The sequence below is a fragment of the Ranitomeya imitator genome, chromosome 1 (genome assembly GCF_032444005.1).
Source record: "Ranitomeya imitator isolate aRanImi1 chromosome 1, aRanImi1.pri, whole genome shotgun sequence".
Classification (NCBI taxonomy): Eukaryota; Metazoa; Chordata; class Amphibia; order Anura; family Dendrobatidae; genus Ranitomeya; species Ranitomeya imitator.
Window position 1 is genome coordinate 157,995,326 of NC_091282.1, and position 19,790 is coordinate 158,015,115.

A 19,790-nucleotide genomic window follows, 5' to 3' on the forward strand; every position below is an offset into this window, starting at 1 on the left:
TAATACAGAGGTGGTAATAAACCGCTCTGGCTTCTCTGTGAAGAGCCCCATTGAACTATAGGTAAAGGGATGGTCCCGTTTTATCACAAAAGTCTGCAGTCACTCTATATGACTGAAGACTTGTGAATCCGCGCAGCGTGCACATTAAAGATTCTACGGTGCCGACGGTCAGACAGAGTGGTCATGTGATTTCAAGTATGTGATATGCATACTACTGGCCACATTCCGACTAGACATGTGCAGCCTCGCTCAATTCACTTGTACTGAGCGAGGCTACGCACGTCTAGTTGGAATGTGGGCAGAAGTGTGCATATAGCATGCTTGCAGTCACATGACCAGTCTTGCTGAAAGCCCCGGAAAATCTTCACATCGCGTGCATTGCGGATTCATAAGTCTGTGGTCACATTTTGTGATAATGATAATTTATGTGTAAGAAACTCCATAATTGTTGCTTTTAAAATTTTATTTCTGTTAACTTTATTTTGCTTTTTTTATATATAATTTTACTGAATTCTGTATGCAACGGACTAAGGATGAACTTTGACACATGTGCCCTTTTGGCGCTCTTATTCAAATGCCAACGTTTCCTATAAAGCTGTTTGTCAATGTATCTTCACTGTGGTTATATCCTGAGGAAGAAGTTGGATAGCGTAGAAAAGCATAGATAATAAACCACATTTCTTCTATCCTATGTATCCTGGATCCTTTCCGTGGAATTCCACCAGCAGTACAGAAAAAACACTTATGGTAATTTTTCCCCACTCCACTCCCATAGGGGTGGAGCCGCATATTCATTACTGTAATGAGCGGCACAATGTGACCGCTCACTACAGGAAGAAGCTGCCGGCGCCAGGGAACAGATGGGCAGGGACCGCGCCAGGAGCAGGTGAGTATAACGCAGTGCGCAATATTCACCTGCTCGCCATTCAACCGACGGCAGCCGTTGCGTCTTCCCCGTCCTCTGCAGTGACGCTCAGGTCAGAGGGCGCGATGACGCGATTAGTGTGCACGCCGCCCTCGGCCTGAACAGTCAGTGCAGAGGACGGGGAAGACACAGCGACGGTCGGTGGTGGAACGGGGAGCAGGTGAATATAGCAAGTGCCGTGGGCCTGAGAGGTGAGTATGTAATTTTTTTTTTTTTAATCGCAGCAACAGCATATGGGGCAGATATCTGTATGGAGCATCTTATGGGGCCATGTGCAGCATTATATGGGGCAAATATCTGTATGGAGCATCTAATGGGGCCATGTGCAGCATTATATGGGGCAAATATCTGTATGGGGCATCTTATGGGGCCATGTGCAGCAATATATGGGGCAAATATCTGTATGGGGCATCTTATGGGGCCATGTGCAACGTTATATGGGGCAAATGTCTGTATGGGGCATCTTATGGGGCCATGTGCAGCATTATATGGGGCAAATATCTGTATGGAGCATCTTATGGGGCCATGTGCAGCATTATATGGGGCAAATATCTATATAGGGCATCTTATGGGGCCATGTGCAGCATTATATGGGGCAAATATCTGTATGGAGCATCTTATGGGGCCATGTGCAGCATTATATGGGGCAAATATCTGTATGGGCCATGTGCAGCATTATATGGGGCAAATATCTGTGTGGAGCATCTTATGGGGCCATAATCAGCATTTGTGGAGCATTATACGGGGCAAACGTGTCTATGGAGCATCTTATGGGGCCATAATCAACATTTGTGCAGAATTATATGGGGCATATTTTAATATGGAGCATCTTATGGAGCACATCATAAACTGTATGGAGCATTATATGGGGCTCCTGATCCAATATGGATATTCAAAAACACTTAACCTACTGATGTCTCAATTAATTTTACTTTTATTGGTATCTATTTTTATTTTTGAAATTTACCGGTAGCTGCTGCATTTTCCACCCTAGGCTTATACTCGAGTCATTAAGTTTTCCCAGTTTTTTCCTAAAATATTAAGTTATCCACTATCCATGGGATAGCAGATAATTTACTGATTGCTGATGGTCTGACACCAGGGACCCACCGGTAATCCTGAGATCAGGCCTCTAGACCATGATGGAGGAAACTTCCATTCATCATCTATGGGATTACTGGAAAAAGATGAGTGCAGCCTATAGATTAGGGATAAGACTTTAAAATCTTGGAGGGAGAAACCATTGAACTTACATTCATACTAAGCTCCGTTGTATGCCTGAAGAGATCCATCGTTTCATAGCTTCCAACAGTTTCTGCAATCAGTGCCTAAGGGGAAGACCGATAATTGTACAGTCAGAGAATATGAATCCCACACGCATACTCGCGTTCAATAAATTCATGGACATTTCGGGTTATTTTGGGACTCTTACCTGCATCAAATTATGATACAGTGACTAAAATAAGAAGGAAACTTCCAGATTGTAAATTACCACTACAGCTGTGCAGACACCAAGCCATGAAGGAATGGTGACTGCAGCTTGATACTCTTCAGTTTGTAAGTAAGCAACACCAAAAACCTGAGCAAGACTATAAACTGGTATATGTGCAGAGTGAAAGAACACGTTCACACTCCGGCCATATCACAGACAAAACCCGACGAAGAAACAAAAACAAACACCCTACAAGAAGTAAATGAGTAAATAGTACATGTTCAGAGTACTTACGGTAGTAAACACTATTTTAATAAAAAAAGCATTAAAGCCATCCCACCATATTTACCGATTGTATTAATTTTTTATATATATTATATCTATTTTAATAGATCAGACATCTACGAACACAGCGATACCAAATATGTATATTTTGTATTTTTATTTAATTGTTTTTTTAATAAGTCAAAAGGTGGTTAGTTTGTACTTTTATGATTTTTTTTATTTTTTGTATTTTTTTTACACGTTTTTTCACTATATTTAATAGTCACCTTAGTGGACTTGAAGCCGCTATCATCTGACCTCTTGTGCTATACATAGCAGCATCAGCACTGCTATGTAAAGCTAAAATAACAATCTCCTATGAATGACCGCTACCAAAAAATCATCATGACAAGCATGGAAGGTCTTCAGCAGATCCCCTGACATCATAGTAATCCATCGGCGCCCCACGATCATGCCACGGGTGCGGCAATAGGAGCGTGGAAAGATGCATCCCTTGCCAGTGCACGTTAAATGACGATGACAGAGACTGACAGTGGCATTTAGGATGTTAACAGTCACGGGCAGAGCTTCGCTCCAGCCACAGCTATCATTTGTCAGGAAAGATGTGGGCTCGACGTGCGAGCCTGCATCAAAGGCAGGTATATGACATATAATATAACAGTACATCATATGTCGTGAGGGGGTTAATCATGTCTCTCTTTTTTGGATTGTGGCATTCATTAACATATTTTGAACCCAATTCTTCAAAATGGCGCACATGAGTTCATGAAATTTGCGTAAAATCCAAAACACTTTTTATTTTGGTCTTTAACCTTGCTTGCAACTTTTGAATGCAAAAAGTCATATGTTCCGTTAAAATGAAGCAAAAATTTCAGTCGAACATAAAAATTACTTTAGGGGGTGACTGGATCTACATTTGCGCAAAAATGTTACAACTATATAAAGAGTCTCAATTGATGAATCAGCCAAAAACATCTGAAAACCCCCAATCTCTGCCTATATTGACGAGTATTAAAAAAGCAGGCCAACACATTGAATAAGACTTTTAAGATGGCATCAATTAAAAAAAGAATAAGGCGCAAATGAAACAAGGGGCACGTCATTTAATAGAGTCTACCATATCCATGCTGCATCAGCCACGCAGGAATGCACTGCACTATATAGGGTGATTTTACACAGAATGGAGCATATTATTAACCCCTTAAGGACAAAGACAATTTTTGTTTTTGAATTGTAATTACGGTATTTCCTTTCTGTTTTCAAATTGCCATAACATTTTTATTCCTTTGCTGAAATAGACAGGTGAATGCTTGTTTATCGTGGGACAAGTTGTACTTTTCAATGACACCATTCATTTTACCTCCAAAATTTTTTGTTATTTTCCTTTACTTTAGAAGTGCGGTTAAATGGTAATACCGCTAGTGTTTTGGGGGTTTGATTTTTAAGATGTCAACTGAGCAATAAAAATGTCCTGATATGACTCTCCGGGTCAGACAATTACAGAGATACCAAACATGTACAGTTATTTTACTATTTCATGACTTTAAAAAAAAAATGAACTGTGTAAAAAAATGGTTTGTGTTGCAATTTTCTGAGACGCATAACTTTTTTATTTTCCCATCAACGTAGCTGTGTGAGGAATTTTTTTAATTTAATTTATACCATTTGTTTTTTTTTTTACTATATTTTGATCGAATTTTATTGCTTTTTGTGGGAGGTACAGAAACTTAAAAAAATGCAATTTTAGAGTTTCACATTTTTTTAACACATTTAGTGAACGGATCAAAACTAGTTTACGTTTTGATAAATCGGACTTGTACAGGCACAGCGATACCAAATATGTTTGTTTTTGTCCCTTACATTTCTTTATTTTGACCTGTGAAAAAGAGTTAGACATCGCAGGAGAAATAACATGACAGGCACATGGACTTTCAGCGGGAAGCCGGCTCTTATTATTGGCATGGGTCGGCGGTAGTGATGGCCACTGGTGTACACAGCAGATGCCAGCTATGTAATACAGCATGTGTATGCTCTGTGTGAAGCAGGCTTAGGCTAGGTTCACATTGCGTTAGTGCAGTCCATTTAGTGCATACGCTAACGGACTGCGTTAACGCAATGTCCAAAAAGGGATACCCGATCTGCGCTAGCGAGAACGGACCCAAAAACGCTGCAGACAGTGTTCGAGGTCCATCACAAAATAACGGAACATCGCTAACGCATGCCAAAAATGGCATGCGTTAGGGATGCGTTACATACATTGTGGTCAATGGGTGCGCTAACGGATCCGTTACATTGCGTTAGTGGCGCTATGTAACGGATTCCGTTAGCGGATACCCACTAACGCAATGTGAACCTAGCCTTAGCTGCTGAGCCCGTTTCAAACACCCTAACACAATTACTACAGAAATGTAAGCCAGTCCTTGAACGGAGTTCATTTCTGGTGGCGGTGCAAGTCAGTTAAAAACGTGCAAAATTCATTAAGAGGCACACACTCACCCCTTAATAAATTGGGTGAATCTAATTCCTGCGCTGTGTTCATCAAGACTGGCAGACAAAACACCAGTCTTGATGGATGAGTCTTAAAATTAGCCAAATGTATAAGAGTAGTTCACGCCATTTAGCAAACTTGTCGCCTACATTTAAGACTGTAGTTAGTCAAAGTTTCTACCACCTATTAGTTGGCTTAGTTTGCACCAGACATTTTGGCGCATGGTGTCATGTTAGGCCATGCCCCTTTCCAGTAAACCACACTCATTGTCGAACAAAGTGCAATAGGCATCTAAAACACATCATAAATATAGTGCAAGACGCAAAAGACAGTTTTTGGATCAAGTTGGGATATTTAGCAACCTAAATATGTCCAAGTGTATTTAGTAAAAACGCCCTTGATGCAATTTTCTTTTAGTATAAGATAGTAGTAGATCGAGCAGATAGGAGACGTAAAATCAATCTTTTATATTTCTCGTTGCTTTTAAAACCACTTTTGGCTTTGGCTAAAAACTGATGCCTATCTTCATACACCGCTGTGTGAGGAACCTCCTTCACCTGGTGATTTGATCTGAAGTCAGGAGATATCGCGTTAATCTGAGCTCACCTGACCAATCCAGGATCTCACGTAACATGGGTCCAGGGACTGGGCTACTTTGAAAGCTTGATGGCTCAGCTGTGAAATAGAAGGACACATTGCATGTTTTACAGAAACCTGAGGAACAGTGAACTGAAGACAACATTGCACTGGTGTGTACATATCACTAGGTGGCAGGCAGTGTCCAAAATACCCAGGTAAACTGGAAACTGCAGCACCATTCTGCTGATTTGCAGACAGCACAAGATCTCCATGTCTTTGGTTTTATAGCATTTGTAACAGCTTTTTTTAGCTATTAAAGAGGTTGTCTGGGAAACTTTTTTTTAGTCCATAGGGTTGGAACTGTTGAAAATGAACTCAGGCTATACTCCTCTTGCCGCACTACAGTTCCAGGTCTGCTCTAGTCTTTGCCGAGGGGATGCATCAGGGATGTTGCAACGATACTATACAAGACCGCTGCAGCCAATCAAAGGTCTCAGTGGCTCTTATGATAATCCAGGGCATGAGCTGCTGAGCTGTGTCTTCAGTGTTCACGTATATTATAGCCATGACGCTCCTATTACAGTCTGTCAATATAGACTGCAGCAGCGGCAGACAGGCGGCTCTATAAAGTATTGCAGAGTTTTATATTTTCAAAAGATGAAACACTATGGATAAAAAAATATTTATTTCGAACAACCCCTGTAGCACCATCATCAGTATAGGTAACTTCATATCCACATTGACAAAACCCACGTAAGGAGCAGTTAGATGGAAGTGTAAATCAGAGCAAAATCAAAACGCAGTGCGCGGACTATCCGGCAGCTCTCCAGACCTGAGCACTGACAGCTTCATGGATTCCTATGCAGAAGTCACACTCGGGTGAGGTCTGAGTGTGTGGACCTATATTGTGCCATTACAAGTCGGCATTCCCCTTTCACATAGTAATAACATGAGGAAAAGAGAACTGCATACAAATTACACTAAATAAAAGTTAGTGCTGTGGGTTAACTAAAGGGTTTAAAGGTTTTTCTATTAGACAATTACTAGACATATAACATCACAATAATGTTTTTTTTACACAACTCAGTATAATTCTTCAGCTTTCTGTAAAAGTACATTAAAGGGAACTTGTCACTTCTTCTGATGAGCTGACCTGCCAGTGAACTGCGTGTGGGGAGCTCAGCTCATCAGACGCTGCCGAGGGAGGAAAGAGAAAGTGGAGGAGGGAGATAGGGGCAGGCACCGGGCATGTAACAGCAACACAGGAGGCGGCGCACAGACTCAAGAGGGGGATGATGGATGGCTGGGGGGCGCATGAAACAGGGGGAGACACCACACCACTGGGACTCAATAAGGGTATGGGGCGCAATTTATAAAAGTCAATATTTCAGTGTCACTAGGGATCAGAAACATAAGAGCCACCTTCACAGAATGCAGCCTTTGTGCTGCTGAAGGTGGCTCTTTTACTTAAACGCCCTGGGGGGGTGACAAGTTCCCTTTAAAGATGACCTTTTTAATCTGAGTCCTTCCTCCAATTGGCATTGCTTCACTGATTGTGGAACAGTTTTTATTTTTCTTCTATGGCCCTCCCCTCCAAAGTTATGCCCCCTGGTAGTGACGATACAACTTTTTCCTTCAACCAGCTGGGTGTGTCGCACAGAACTTCTTTGTTAGGAATTTTGTTTTTTCCCTCTGACTCTGGCCAATCAAATCACGGCGTTGCTCATCGAAGAGTTCTGTGGTATACGCACAGTTGCTTGAAGGAAAAATTTGTATGATTACCAGAGGCATAATTTTGTAACGGAGAGGCACAGACGAAAAACTGTTCCAGAATCAGTCGAACAGTAGTGATTAGAGGACGGACTCCGCTCAAATAAAAAAAAAAAATCAGTGTAAGGTCCTCTTTAAATTAAAATATACAGATAAAAGAGCAGTGCAGTCCTGCAGGTTATCAGTATACATTAATTTCTGAAATCACAATAGAGCACAGTGAGGTAAAAAAAAAATACTCTGTTGTAAAAAAAAAATCACAGTAAAAAGCAAATGCTAGTCAAAAGATGGAAAAAAAACAGGATATTTAGTTGATACGTTTTTTTGCAAAAAAATGTATACTAAGCTGCTCCACCAATCGTCAAGGTATACCCATATAGAGCAGTCCTACCTAATGTATATAATCCCTATCTGATGTATTTAAAAACCCTATCATCTGTATAGTACCTGTATAAGCAGGGTTCAGAGAGGGAATATCCATGTGGACATGCTGGATGGAACAGCTTAAGTGCAAATGACCCACAAAGGAGTGGTGGACTCCACAGTCTTGTAGAAACAAGAGAACAATTATAGATTTTTTTTACAACAGAGTATTTTTGACCTCACTGTGCTCTTTTGTGTCTTCAAGTTTCTTGGTGGTGTGTGAACTTGTTCCTACAGACTTGTTCAATGTGCAAGTAGCCCATGTGTTTCTGGTTCATTCATTTCTGAAATGCCTATTAAACAGCAGGCCCTGTGTTGTTTCTGACCATAAATGTCTGATACGTAAGGGCCCTGACCATGTCCTCAGCTCTCGCTATTGTAGTATATGAGCCTGCAGAAGCCGAATTAAGTAATCTAAGCTTTGCAGGGGCATTTATTTCAGGCTGACAACTTTTTTCAGTCTAGATGCCTCCATTGCCCATATAAGATGGTAGAGATAATATATATACGCCAGTCTTTAGTAGAACGCTACTGTGGTTATGACTCCCTCCTTTTCTAACAAAGTACTCCTCCCATCAGCCTAAAGTCTCACTGACACGTACGATTTTTGCGTACGAGTGCTACCCGTGTTTTTTACAGAGAGCACTCATACCCATGATATTCAAAGGGACCATTCACATGTCTGATTTTTTTACTCAGACCGAGGAGTGGTCCATGCACCACTGACATCTGAATGCAGTACAATATTCACGAACTCTCAGAATGGAGAAGGTGGAGACGTTGTTTTTTTTAATGTCTCCACTTACAAGAAAATCGGATGACACTCATACCACAATCTGATGAAACTCTGATCAGAATAATAGGTCCGATTTTCTCATTCGTGAAAAAAATTGGCCATCTGAACGAGGCCTTAGGCTGGTTTTACAAAACCCAAGGGTCCCATCAAAGAAACGTCACCTTGTCGTAGTTGATGAGCTCACATGAATTGGCCAATTTATGCTCTAAGTTCCTTCATTTTTATAAGTATATTCCATGCAGCAGTAATTCAATCCAAATTTCATGCATTCAATGTTTGCATACATTTAGCGTTCACATTCTTTTGTTTGCATATTAGGCTTTAATCAATGCCGGATCCTACCTGCCTTTTAAATTGGTAGGATTTTAGCCCCGGATAGGCGTGTTTCATAAATATTAGGTTAGGGTCCTATCAAAGAAAGGTTGACTTGTCATGGTTGGTGGGCTCTCATAAATCGGCCAATTTATGTGCGAAGTACCTGCGGTATATTTTTATAAGTATATCCTATACTGCAGTAATGCCAGCCATGTTTCGTGTATTCAATACTTGCATACATCTTAGTGCTGCTGTAGTCTTTTGTTTGAATATGTATATATAGTATAACTTACCTCAATGTTTTCATTCAGCAAATATAAAGCACCAAGATTAGTCCAAGCAATGGCATTCTGCAAAAGATTAAAACAAATACTTAAAGAGGAACTACCAGAAAAAGAAAAATATTTAATCGCTAATCCCTTATCAATATGTATGTCTTCTCCCATTTCCAAGTACGTTTCAATCCTCTTCTAGATTACGTGACTGCAATCAGCTTAGTTGGCTCATGCAGCGCCTTCTGTATGGGCAGGGTTACACATACCTCCTTATTTTCCTTATTTTCCTTTGTAGCATTCACTTTCGTATTATTTACATATTCATTTATTATTATATATTGGTAAACTTTATTTGTTTTATTCTCTTGGACCTTCATTTACTGCAGATTTTCTTGGCACTTGGTACTTTACACACTTGTATTTCGTTTTCTGCAATTTTCAAAATATTTGTAAAGCATTTTTTTTGCCACAAGGATTACCGTGTTTGTACTGATTCAACTAATAAATGATATCAGGCGTTATTCAGAGTACATGACCCACACTATATAGCAGGTCCTGCACACCTTACCTCTTTATTTTTGTGTGTGTTGATATACTTGCTTTCTTTAGAAATGTTTAGCTCCTATTTTTCCCTACTACATGGGTGGTGCCTGCTTTTTATGTTTTTTTTCTTTAAGGCAAGGAGTTGCTTTAGCAGTGTAAAGGTACCTTCACACATAACGATATCGTTAACGATATCGTTGCTTTTTGTGACGTAGCAACGATATCGTTAAGGAAATCGTTATGTGTGACAGCGACCAACGATCAGGCCCCTGCTGGGAGATCGTTGGTCGCTGAACAAAGTCCAGAACTTTATTTCGTCGCTGGATCTCCCGCGGACATCGCTGGATCGGCGTGTGTGACACCGATCCAGCGATGTCTTCACTGGTAACCAGGGTAAACATCGGGTAACTAAGCGCAGGGCCGCGCTTAGTAACCCGATGTTTACCCTGGTTACCAGCGTAAAAGGAAAAAAAAACAAACACTACATACTTACCTACCGCTGTCTGTCCCCGGCGCTGTGCTCTGCACTCCTCCTGTACTGGCTGTGAGCGTCGGTCAGCCGGAAAGCAGAGCGGTGACGTCATCGCTCCGCTTTCCGGCCGCTGTGCTCACAGCCAGTGCAGGAGGAGTGCAGAGCACTGACTGTGAGCACAGCGGCCGGAAAGCAGAGCGGTGACGTCACCGCTGTGCTTTCCGGCTGGCCGGCGCTCACAGCCAGTGCAGGAAAGCACAGCGCCGGGGACAGACAGCGGTAGGTAAGTATGGATTTTTTTTTTTTACTTTTACGCTGGTAACCAGGGTAAACATCGGGTTACTAAGCGCGGCCCTGCGCTTAGTAACCCGATGTTTACCCTGGTTACCCGGGGACTTCGGGATCGTTGTTCGCTGGAGAGCTGTCTGTGTGACAGCTCTCCAGCGACCAAACAGCGACGCTGCAGCGATCCGGATCGTTGTCGGTATCGCTGCAGCGTCGCTTAATGTGAAGGGGCCTTTAGTCTATGAGATGTCTATTGGGAAAGCAAAGAAAGCAACTAACTAGCATAAAGAAGAAACTGAGAGCAGACTATGCTGATTAGTCGTGTGACCGGAACATTGCCAAGAACGGGAGAAGACACATACAAATACATGTCACATAACTTCATGTTAAAATTGAAAAGCAAAGACTCACATTTTGCTGACACTGGATTGATTTGATGAAAGCGTGCTGAGCAAGAGCCTTGTTGATATCTGAAAATTCAAAGTAACCTAATTTAATACAATTGGTTAAAAAAAAGAAAAAGTGGATCCCCAAACCTTAATATGACTGTCAAGTGTTCAATCAAATGCACTTCAGCTGTAGTTTAATGTGCTTTTCTATTTTCTTTTCAATTCTTTATTTATAGTTTTAACAAAAGAAACATATAACACTCATCACAACATGACTTATAAGGAGCAAATGTTTGTAGTACAAATGAGGTTATGCGTTTATAGATAACCCATGTAACGAGAGAACCAAACGGAACGACGGAACAGGTGTCACTTGTAGTTCAGCGTTGGCATAAGACCAGCATATGCGTACCAATTTGCAGCTGAATTTCAAATTATAAGAAAAATGTTGACATCAAAATAGAAATAATAAGTTTGTTTACTGAAGCTGAAATAGGGGAGGGAGACTCTGTAGTATACAAAAGAAAAATTGAAGTCAGATAATGATCTAATTTTTTCCAATTCAGTTGGACCAAGGAGACCAGATCTTTAGGAAATGGTCGTGAGAGAGCGTTTCCCAGCTTGTCAATTCTTCCAGTCGAAAAATATCCCTAACCTTCTCAATCCAATTCTCCAGGGATGGTGGGGGGTTGTTTGCTTCCATTTTAAGGTAATCAGATGTTTTGCTGCTCCCAGCAGTAGAGGTGGGAGATCATGTTTCAGGTTTAAAATTTGGTGTGGGAAGAGACAAAAGGACTTCTGGGGCAGTGAGGTCCGATTTCAAAACTCCTATGGCTCTCATAGATTCATTGATTTGATGCCAGAAGAACTGAAGTTTCTGACAAGACCAAAAAATGTGGTTTAGTGTACCTCTAGAAGGCTTACATCTCCAGCACATTGGAGAATCAGCAAGGCCTAAATTAAAAAGTCTCTCCGGGGTATAATATGTTATGATCAGACGGCCTTGGAACAACATGAAAAGACCTTCGCTGGAGTAGTGGTAACTATACAGACCGCTAACCCTGAACTTATCACAGACACTAGAAGTAGCCGTGGGGTGTACCTATACGACCTAGACACCTCGACACAGCCGGAGGACTAAATTTCCCTAAAGATGGAAAATAGGAAAACTGACTTGCCTCAGAGTAGACCCCCAAAGTATAGGCAGCCCCCCACAAATAATGACGGTGAGTAGGAGAGGAAAAGACACACGCAGGCAGAAAACAGATTTAGCAAAGGAGGCCACTTCTACCTAGATAGGAAAGTATAGTACAGGATACGGAGCGGTCAGCACAAAATCTACAAAATATCCACCGCAGAAAAATACAAAAACTCCACCACCTAACTAAAGGTGTGGAGAGTATATCTGCAACTCCAGCGAATCCAAACCAGACTGAGAAAACAACAGGACAGTCGAAGCTGGAACAAAATAGAAACTATGAACAGCACTGAAAAATAGACACACAGCCTGTGAGCCTAAGAAAAAGAATAAGACACTTATCTTTAGCTGAAATGGCAGCAGGCAGGAGAAGCCAGGAGAGAACCATTACTGGCAATAGTACATTGACAACTGGCAGGGATTAATGAGTCCTGCAAAGCTAAATACCCCAGTCAGCTTTGCAATTAGCAGATACACCTGTCCAATCCTGCAGTCCAGGCACAACTGCATTACCATCTACAACCACCGGAGGGAGCCCAAAAGCAGAATTCACAACAGTACCCTCCCCTTGAGGAGGGGTCACCGAACCCTCACCAGAGCCCCCAGGCCGATCAGGATGAGCCCGATGAAAGGTACGAACCAAATCAGCGGCATGGACATCAGAGGCAGAAACCCAAGAATTATCCTCCTGGCCATAACCCTTCCATTTGACAAGGTACTGAAGCTCCCGCCTCGAAAAACGAGAATCCAAAATCTTCTCAACAACATATTCCAACTCCCCATCGACCAACACAGGGGCCGGAGGATCAACAGAGGGAACAACGGGCTCCACATATTTCCGCAACAAAGATCTATGGAAGACATTATGAATAGCAAAAGAGGCCGGAAGAGCCAGGCGAAAGGACACCGGATTAATAATCTCAGAAATCCTATAAGGACCAATAAACCAAGGCTTAAACTTAGGGGAAGAAACCTTCATAGGAACATAACGGGAAGATAACCAAACCAGATCCCCAACCCGAAGCCGGGAACCAACACACCGACGACGGTTAGAAAAACGTTGACCCTCCTCCTGAGGCAGCACCAAATTGTCCACCACATGAGCCCAAATCTGCTGCAACCTGTCGACCACAGAATCCACACCAGGAAGGTCAGAAGGCTCAACCTGCCCAGAAGAAAAACGAGGATGAAAACCAAAATTACAAAAAAAAGGCGAAACCAAAGTAGCCGAACTAGCCCGATTATTAAGGGCAAACTCGGCGCCAATGGCAAGAAAGCCACCCAATCATCCTGATCAGCAGACACAAAGCATCTCAAATAGGTCTCCAAGGTCTGATTAGTTCGCTCAGTCTGGCCATTTGTCTGAGGATGAAATGCAGAAGAAAAAGACAAATCAATGCCCAGCTTGACACAAAAGGCCCGCCAAAACCTAGAAACAAACTGGGAACCTCTGTCGGACACAATATTCTCCGGAATACCATGCAAACGGACCACATGCTGAAAAAACAACGGAACCAAATCAGAAGAAGAAGGCAATTTAGGCAAAGGCACCAAATGAACCATCTTAGAGAATCGGTCACAAACAACCCAGATAACCGACATCCTTTGGGAAACAGGAAGATCGGAAATAAAATCCATAGAAATATGCGTCCAGGGCCTCTCAGGGACCGGCAATGGCAAAAGCAACCCACTAGCACGGGAGCAACAAGGCTTGGCCCGCGCACAAGTCCCACAGGACTGCACAAAAGACCGCACATCACGCGACAAAGAAGGCCACCAAAAGGACCTACCAACCAAGTCTCTGGTACCAAAAATACCAGGATGACCAGCCAACACAGAACAATGAACCTCAGAAATCACTCTACTAGTCCATCTGTCAGGAACAAACAGTTTCCCCACAGGACAACGGTCAGGTTTGTCAGCCTGAAATTTCTGAAGAACCCGTCGTAAATCAGGAGAAATGGCAGAAAGGACCACCCCTTCTTTCAAAATACCGACTGGTTCCAAGACCTCAGGAGAATCAGGCAAAAAACTCCTAGAGAGGGCATCAGCCTTAACATTCTTAGTACCAGGAAGGTACGAGACCACAAAATCAAAACGAGAAAAAACAAGGACCATCGAGCCTGTCTAGGGTTCAACCGTTTGGCAGACTCGAGGTAAATCAAATTCTTATGGTCGGTCAAGACCACAATACGGTGCTTAGCTCCCTCAAGCCAATGTCGTCACTCCTCAAACGCCCACTTCAAAGCCAACAACTCCCGATTGCCGACGTCATAATTGCGTTCCGCAGGCGAAAACTTACGGGAAAAGAAGGCACACGTTTTATCAAGGAACCAACAGGATCCCTCTGAGACAAAACGGCCCCTGCCCCAATCTCAGAAGCGTCAACCTCAACCTGAAACGGAAGAGAAACATCCGGCTGGCGCAACACTGGAGCAGAAGAAAAACGACGTTTAAGTTCTTGAAAGGCAGAGACAGCCGCAGAGGACCAATTCGCCACATCAGCGCCCTTCTTAGTCAAATCAGTTTTAGGGTTTAACCACGCTGGAAAAATTAGCAATGAAACGGCGATAAAAATTAGCAAAACCCAAAAATTTCTGAAGGCTCTTCACGGATGTGGGCTGAATCCAATCATGAATGGCCTGAACCTTAACAGGATCCATCTCTATAGATGAGGGAGAAAAAATAAAGCACAAAAAGGAAACCTTCTGCACCCCAAAAAGACACTTAGACCCATTCACAAACAAGGCATTGTCACGAAGGATCTGAAATACCATCCTGACCTGCTGCACATGAGACTCCCAATCATCGGAAAAAATCAAAATATCGTCCAAATATATGATCAAGAATTTATCAAGATAACTCCGGAAGATATCATGCATGAAGGACTGAAAAACAGATGGAGCATTAGAGAGTCCGAATGGCATCACAAGGTATTCAAAATGGCCTTCGGGCGTGTTAAACGCAGTTTTCCATTCATCACCCTGCTTTATACGAACAAGATTATAAGCCCCCCGAAGGTCAATCTTAGTAAACCAACTAGCTCCCTTAATCCTAGCAAACAAATCAGAAAGCAAAGGCAAGGGGTATTGAAACTTGACCGTGATCTTATTTAAGAGGCGATAATCAATACAGGGTCTCAAAGATCCATCTTTCTTAGCAATAAAAAAGAACCCCGCTCCCAACGGTGAAGAGGATGGACGAATATGCCCCTTCTCCAAAGACTCCTTAATATAACTCCGCATGGCGGTATGTTCAGGTACAGAAAGGTTGAAAAGTCGACCCTTAGGAAACTTACAGCCTGGAATCAAATCAATAGCACAATCGCAGTCCCTATGAGGTGGAAGGAAACTGGACTTAGGCTCATCGAATACGTCCTGAAAATCAGACAAAAACTCCGGAATTTCAGAAGAGGAAGAAGGGGCGATTGACATCAGAGGAACATCATTATGAACCCCCTGACAACCCCAACTAGTCACAGACATGGATTTCCAATCCAAAACAGGATTATGGACCTGCAACCACGGGAAACCCAGCACGACAGCATCATGCAAATTATGCAACACCAGAAATCGACAATCTTCCTGGTGGGCTGGCGCCATGCGCATGGTCACCTGTATCCAAAACTGGGGCTTATTTTTAGCCAAGGGTGTAGCATCAATGCCCCTTAAAGGAATAGGATTCTGCAAAGGCTGCAAGGGAAAACCACAGCGCCTAGCAAAATCAAAGTCCATCAAATTCAAGGCGGCGCCTGAATCCACAAACGCCATGACAGAAAATTACGACAATGAACAGATCAAGGACACAGATAGCAGAAATTTAGGTTGTACAGTACTGATGGTAAATGAACTGGCGACCCTTTTTGTCCACTTAGGGCAGACAGAAATGACATGAGAAGCGTCGCCACAATAAAAACACAACCTATTGAGACGTCTGAAACCTTGTCGTTCCGTTTTAAACTGAATCCTATCACACTGCATAGGCTCAGGACCTTGTGCTGAAGATAATGCCATATCACGCACAGCCCTGCGCTCCCGCAAGCGCCGGTCAATCTGAATGGCCAAAGACATAGAATCACTCAGATTGGAGGGTGTGGGAAACCCCACCATAACATCCTTAACGGATTCAGAAAGACCCTTTCTGAAAATTGCCGCCAAAGCATCATCATTCCATTTAGTCAGCACAGACCATTTTCTGAATTTCTGACAATACAATTCAGCCGCCTCTTGCCCCTGAGATAGGGCCAACAAGGTCTTCTCAGCTTGATCCACAGAATTAGGCTCATCATACAATAACCCCAGAATCAACATTAAGCAAAGCAGGATTGCCAGATTCCAGTGAAAATGCCCAATCCTGTGGGTCACCACGCAGCAGGGATATGATGATTTTAACCTGCTGAATGGGATCACCAGAGGACCGGGGTCTCAATACAAAAAACAGTTTACAGTTATTTTTGAAACTCAAAAATTTGGATCTGTCACGAAAAAAAATAAATCAGGATTGGGAATCTTAGGTTCTAAAGCAGGAGTCTGAACAATATAATCTGAAATACCCTTTACCCTAGCAGCAAGCTGATCCACACGAGAAGCTAACTCCTGAACATTCATGTTAGTACTAGGTTCCTCAGCCACCCAGAGTTTAAGAGGGAGGAAAAGACAAAACAGGCTAAGGAAAAAAAAAATGGCTCAAAACCTTTCCTCCCTTCTTCTGAGATGCAATTAACTCATTGTTGGCCAGTTGTACTGTTATGATCAGGCGGCCTTGGAACAACATGAAAAGACCTTCGCTGGAGTAGTGGTAACTATACAGACCGCTAACCCTGAACTTATCACAGACACTAGAAGTAGCTGTGGGGTGTACCTATACAACCTAGACACCTCGACACAGCCGGAGGACTAAATTTCCCTAAAGATGGAAAATAGGAAAACTGACTTGCCCCAGAGTAGACCCCCAAAGTATAGGCAGCCCCCCACAAATAATGACGGTGAGTAGGAGAGGAAAAGACACACGCAGGCGGAAAACAGATTTAGCAAAGGAGGCCACTTCTACCTAGATAGGAAAGTATAGTACAGGATACGGAGCGGTCAGCACAAAATCTACAAAATCCACCGCAGAAAAATACAAAAACTACACCACCTAACTAAAGGTGTGGAGAGTATATCTGCAACTCCAGCGAATCCAACCACACTGAGAAAACAACAGGACAGTCGAAGCTGGAACAAAATAGAAACTATGAACAGCACTGAAAAATAGACACACAGCCTGTGAGCCTAAGAAAAAGAATAAGACACTTATCTTTAGCTGAAATGGCAGCAGGCAGGAGAGGCCAGGAGAGAACCATTACTGGCAGTTAGTACATTGACAACTGGCAGGGATTAATGAGTCCTGCAAAGCTAAATACCCCAGTCAGCTTTGCAATTAGCAGATACACCTGTCCAATCCTGCAGTCCAGGCACAACTGCATTACCATCTACAACCACCTGAGGGAGCCCAAAAGCAGAATTCACAACAATAATACCAACGTGATAGTATTTTATAAGCAGATTCTTGGAGTACGATGCATCTAGAAAAGCCATGGGAGTTGGAACAAATTCTCTGTATGTCCTGAGATGATAGAGGAATTCCGAGTTCAACCTCCCAAGAATGGAGAAACATGGGTTTAGTATTGATTTTAGAGTTTAGGAGGTTGACATAGATTTTTGATAGTAATCTCGGGGCTTTAATATGCTTTTCTGATGACTATGGGTAGGGTTACATATCTGCAGAACGCAAAGCACCTCTAGGTCGCAGAAGCCTCTCTTGGATTCATTTGGGAGACAAACACAGTATCTGATGCAAGACAGTCGCTATGATGTCAGAAGCTTGTAATTACTGGGATGGATGGAAGGAAGGAAGGAATCTCACCATTGGAGCAAGAAATAACACCGAGTGCGTTCCAGTACTGGTGATTACTGCTGTCCATCATGATCGCCTTCTTAATGCACTGAATGCCAGGAGATAGAAAATATATGTAGTTAGACAAATGACTTGTATTGTTAGGGTTAGAAAACTCAACATTTTAGAAAGTCACAGAAGATGACTAAATGCTTAAATAGGGTTTCAGCAAACTTGTCACATAAAATTGGGAAGACGTCAATCATTCTAGCTCAAATGTCATTTATCCTAAAACAGCAGTTGTTTTATTGTAATGAAATAGTAAAAGACAGAACTTTTATGTTCAATATGTCACCAAGCTGTGTGTCGGCTGTTGTTAACCCATCGACAGATGGAAAATATAAAAGCATAAGCTGGCAAACCACTTTCATCACAATATGTGTGTGGTGTGACGCAGAATACATAGCTGCCCTAGTGGGAAAATCACGGTGCAGAAACCATTAACAGACCAAAAAAAGCCTGCAAGGCAAATTAACAAAGTAGAAATGTCATACAGCCCTGGCATAAAATACTGATAAGGCGTATCTCACTAGTAGCTTTTGTGCTGTTACACTTATAAATCCCTTTTTCACAGTAATAAACATGTGGTTCAGGTGCACCCGACCGGTTGAAGGTATGCTATAAACCATGAGCATCACATGAATGTTATGTAAAAAGATTCTAAAAATGTCTTGCCAAGTTACGTTCAGTATAATGGCGAGCATGTTGTACAAGACTGTCTACATATATAAACTGTATATACACGCTATGTGGACAAAAATATTGGGTCCATTCTACCAACAGGAACTTTTATAACATCCTGTCCTACATTCACAGGCATTAGAGCTTAGGTTCTTCTAGGAATGCTTACTACAAGATTTTGGAGATTGTATCTGTGGGAATTTGTGCCCATTTGTCCAGAAGAGCATTTGTGAGGTCAGACATTGATGTTCAGGAGAGGCCGGGCTCACAATCTCTGCTCCAGTTGATCTCAGAAGTGTTAGATCGGCTGAGATCAGGGCTCTGCGTGGCTAGTCAGTTTCCTGCACACCAGACTATCCCAACCATTTCCTTATGGACCTTGCTTTGTGCACAGGACATAGTCATCCTGGTGCTAACCTTTTTTTTGCATAGTGTCTACCTCCTAGTGGCATCAGCATACACCCATGATTTCCTGTGTCCCCCAATGAAGCGAGAGAGAAAAATAGTTCCCCAAACTGTTCCCACAACATTGGAAGCTTCAATTGTCCAAAATGTGTTGGTATGCCGAACCAGTAAGATTTCCTTTCACTTGTATTGAGGGACCTAAGCCAACCCCTAAAAATCAACTTCATAGCATTATCCTGCCTCCACCAAACTTTCCAGTTGGCACAATACAGTCAGGCAGGTAAGGTTTTCCTGACAGTGTCTAAATGTAGACTTGTCCATCAGATGCCAGAGAAGCGTGATTCATCACTCCAGTGGTGCTTTGTACCACTCTATCCAACACGTGGCATTTTGCCAGATGATATAAGGGTGTTAAGCCATGCCATAAAGTTCCACACAGGGGCACAGATTTTGCACTGATGAAAATGTCAGAGTAGGTTAGCTATAGCCAGCTGTAGTGGGGATGAATTTCCAATGTCTCCTACATAGCCCAACAAACACACTTTGGGACTAAGAGAGATTTGAATTTTAAAGACCTAAAAATATTTCCCAGCAT

At 42.4% G+C, this 19,790-nt stretch overlaps 1 protein-coding gene across 1 annotated transcript in view; it reads right to left on the bottom strand.

The window, feature by feature from the left end:
- The window catches only part of SKIC3 (SKI3 subunit of superkiller complex), a 237,132-nt gene that overhangs the window by 106,363 nt on the left and 110,979 nt on the right, over positions 1–19,790 (bottom strand). Inside the window, exons 21-25 of the mRNA XM_069751930.1 lie at positions 18,080–18,158; positions 11,000–11,058; positions 9,307–9,363; positions 5,737–5,805; positions 2,179–2,253 (exon numbers count right to left, since the gene is read on the bottom strand). Of these exons, the coding sequence (XP_069608031.1) occupies positions 2,179–2,253; positions 5,737–5,805; positions 9,307–9,363; positions 11,000–11,058; positions 18,080–18,158 (339 nt within the window). The remainder of the gene's footprint in view (positions 1–2,178; positions 2,254–5,736; positions 5,806–9,306; positions 9,364–10,999; positions 11,059–18,079; positions 18,159–19,790) is intronic.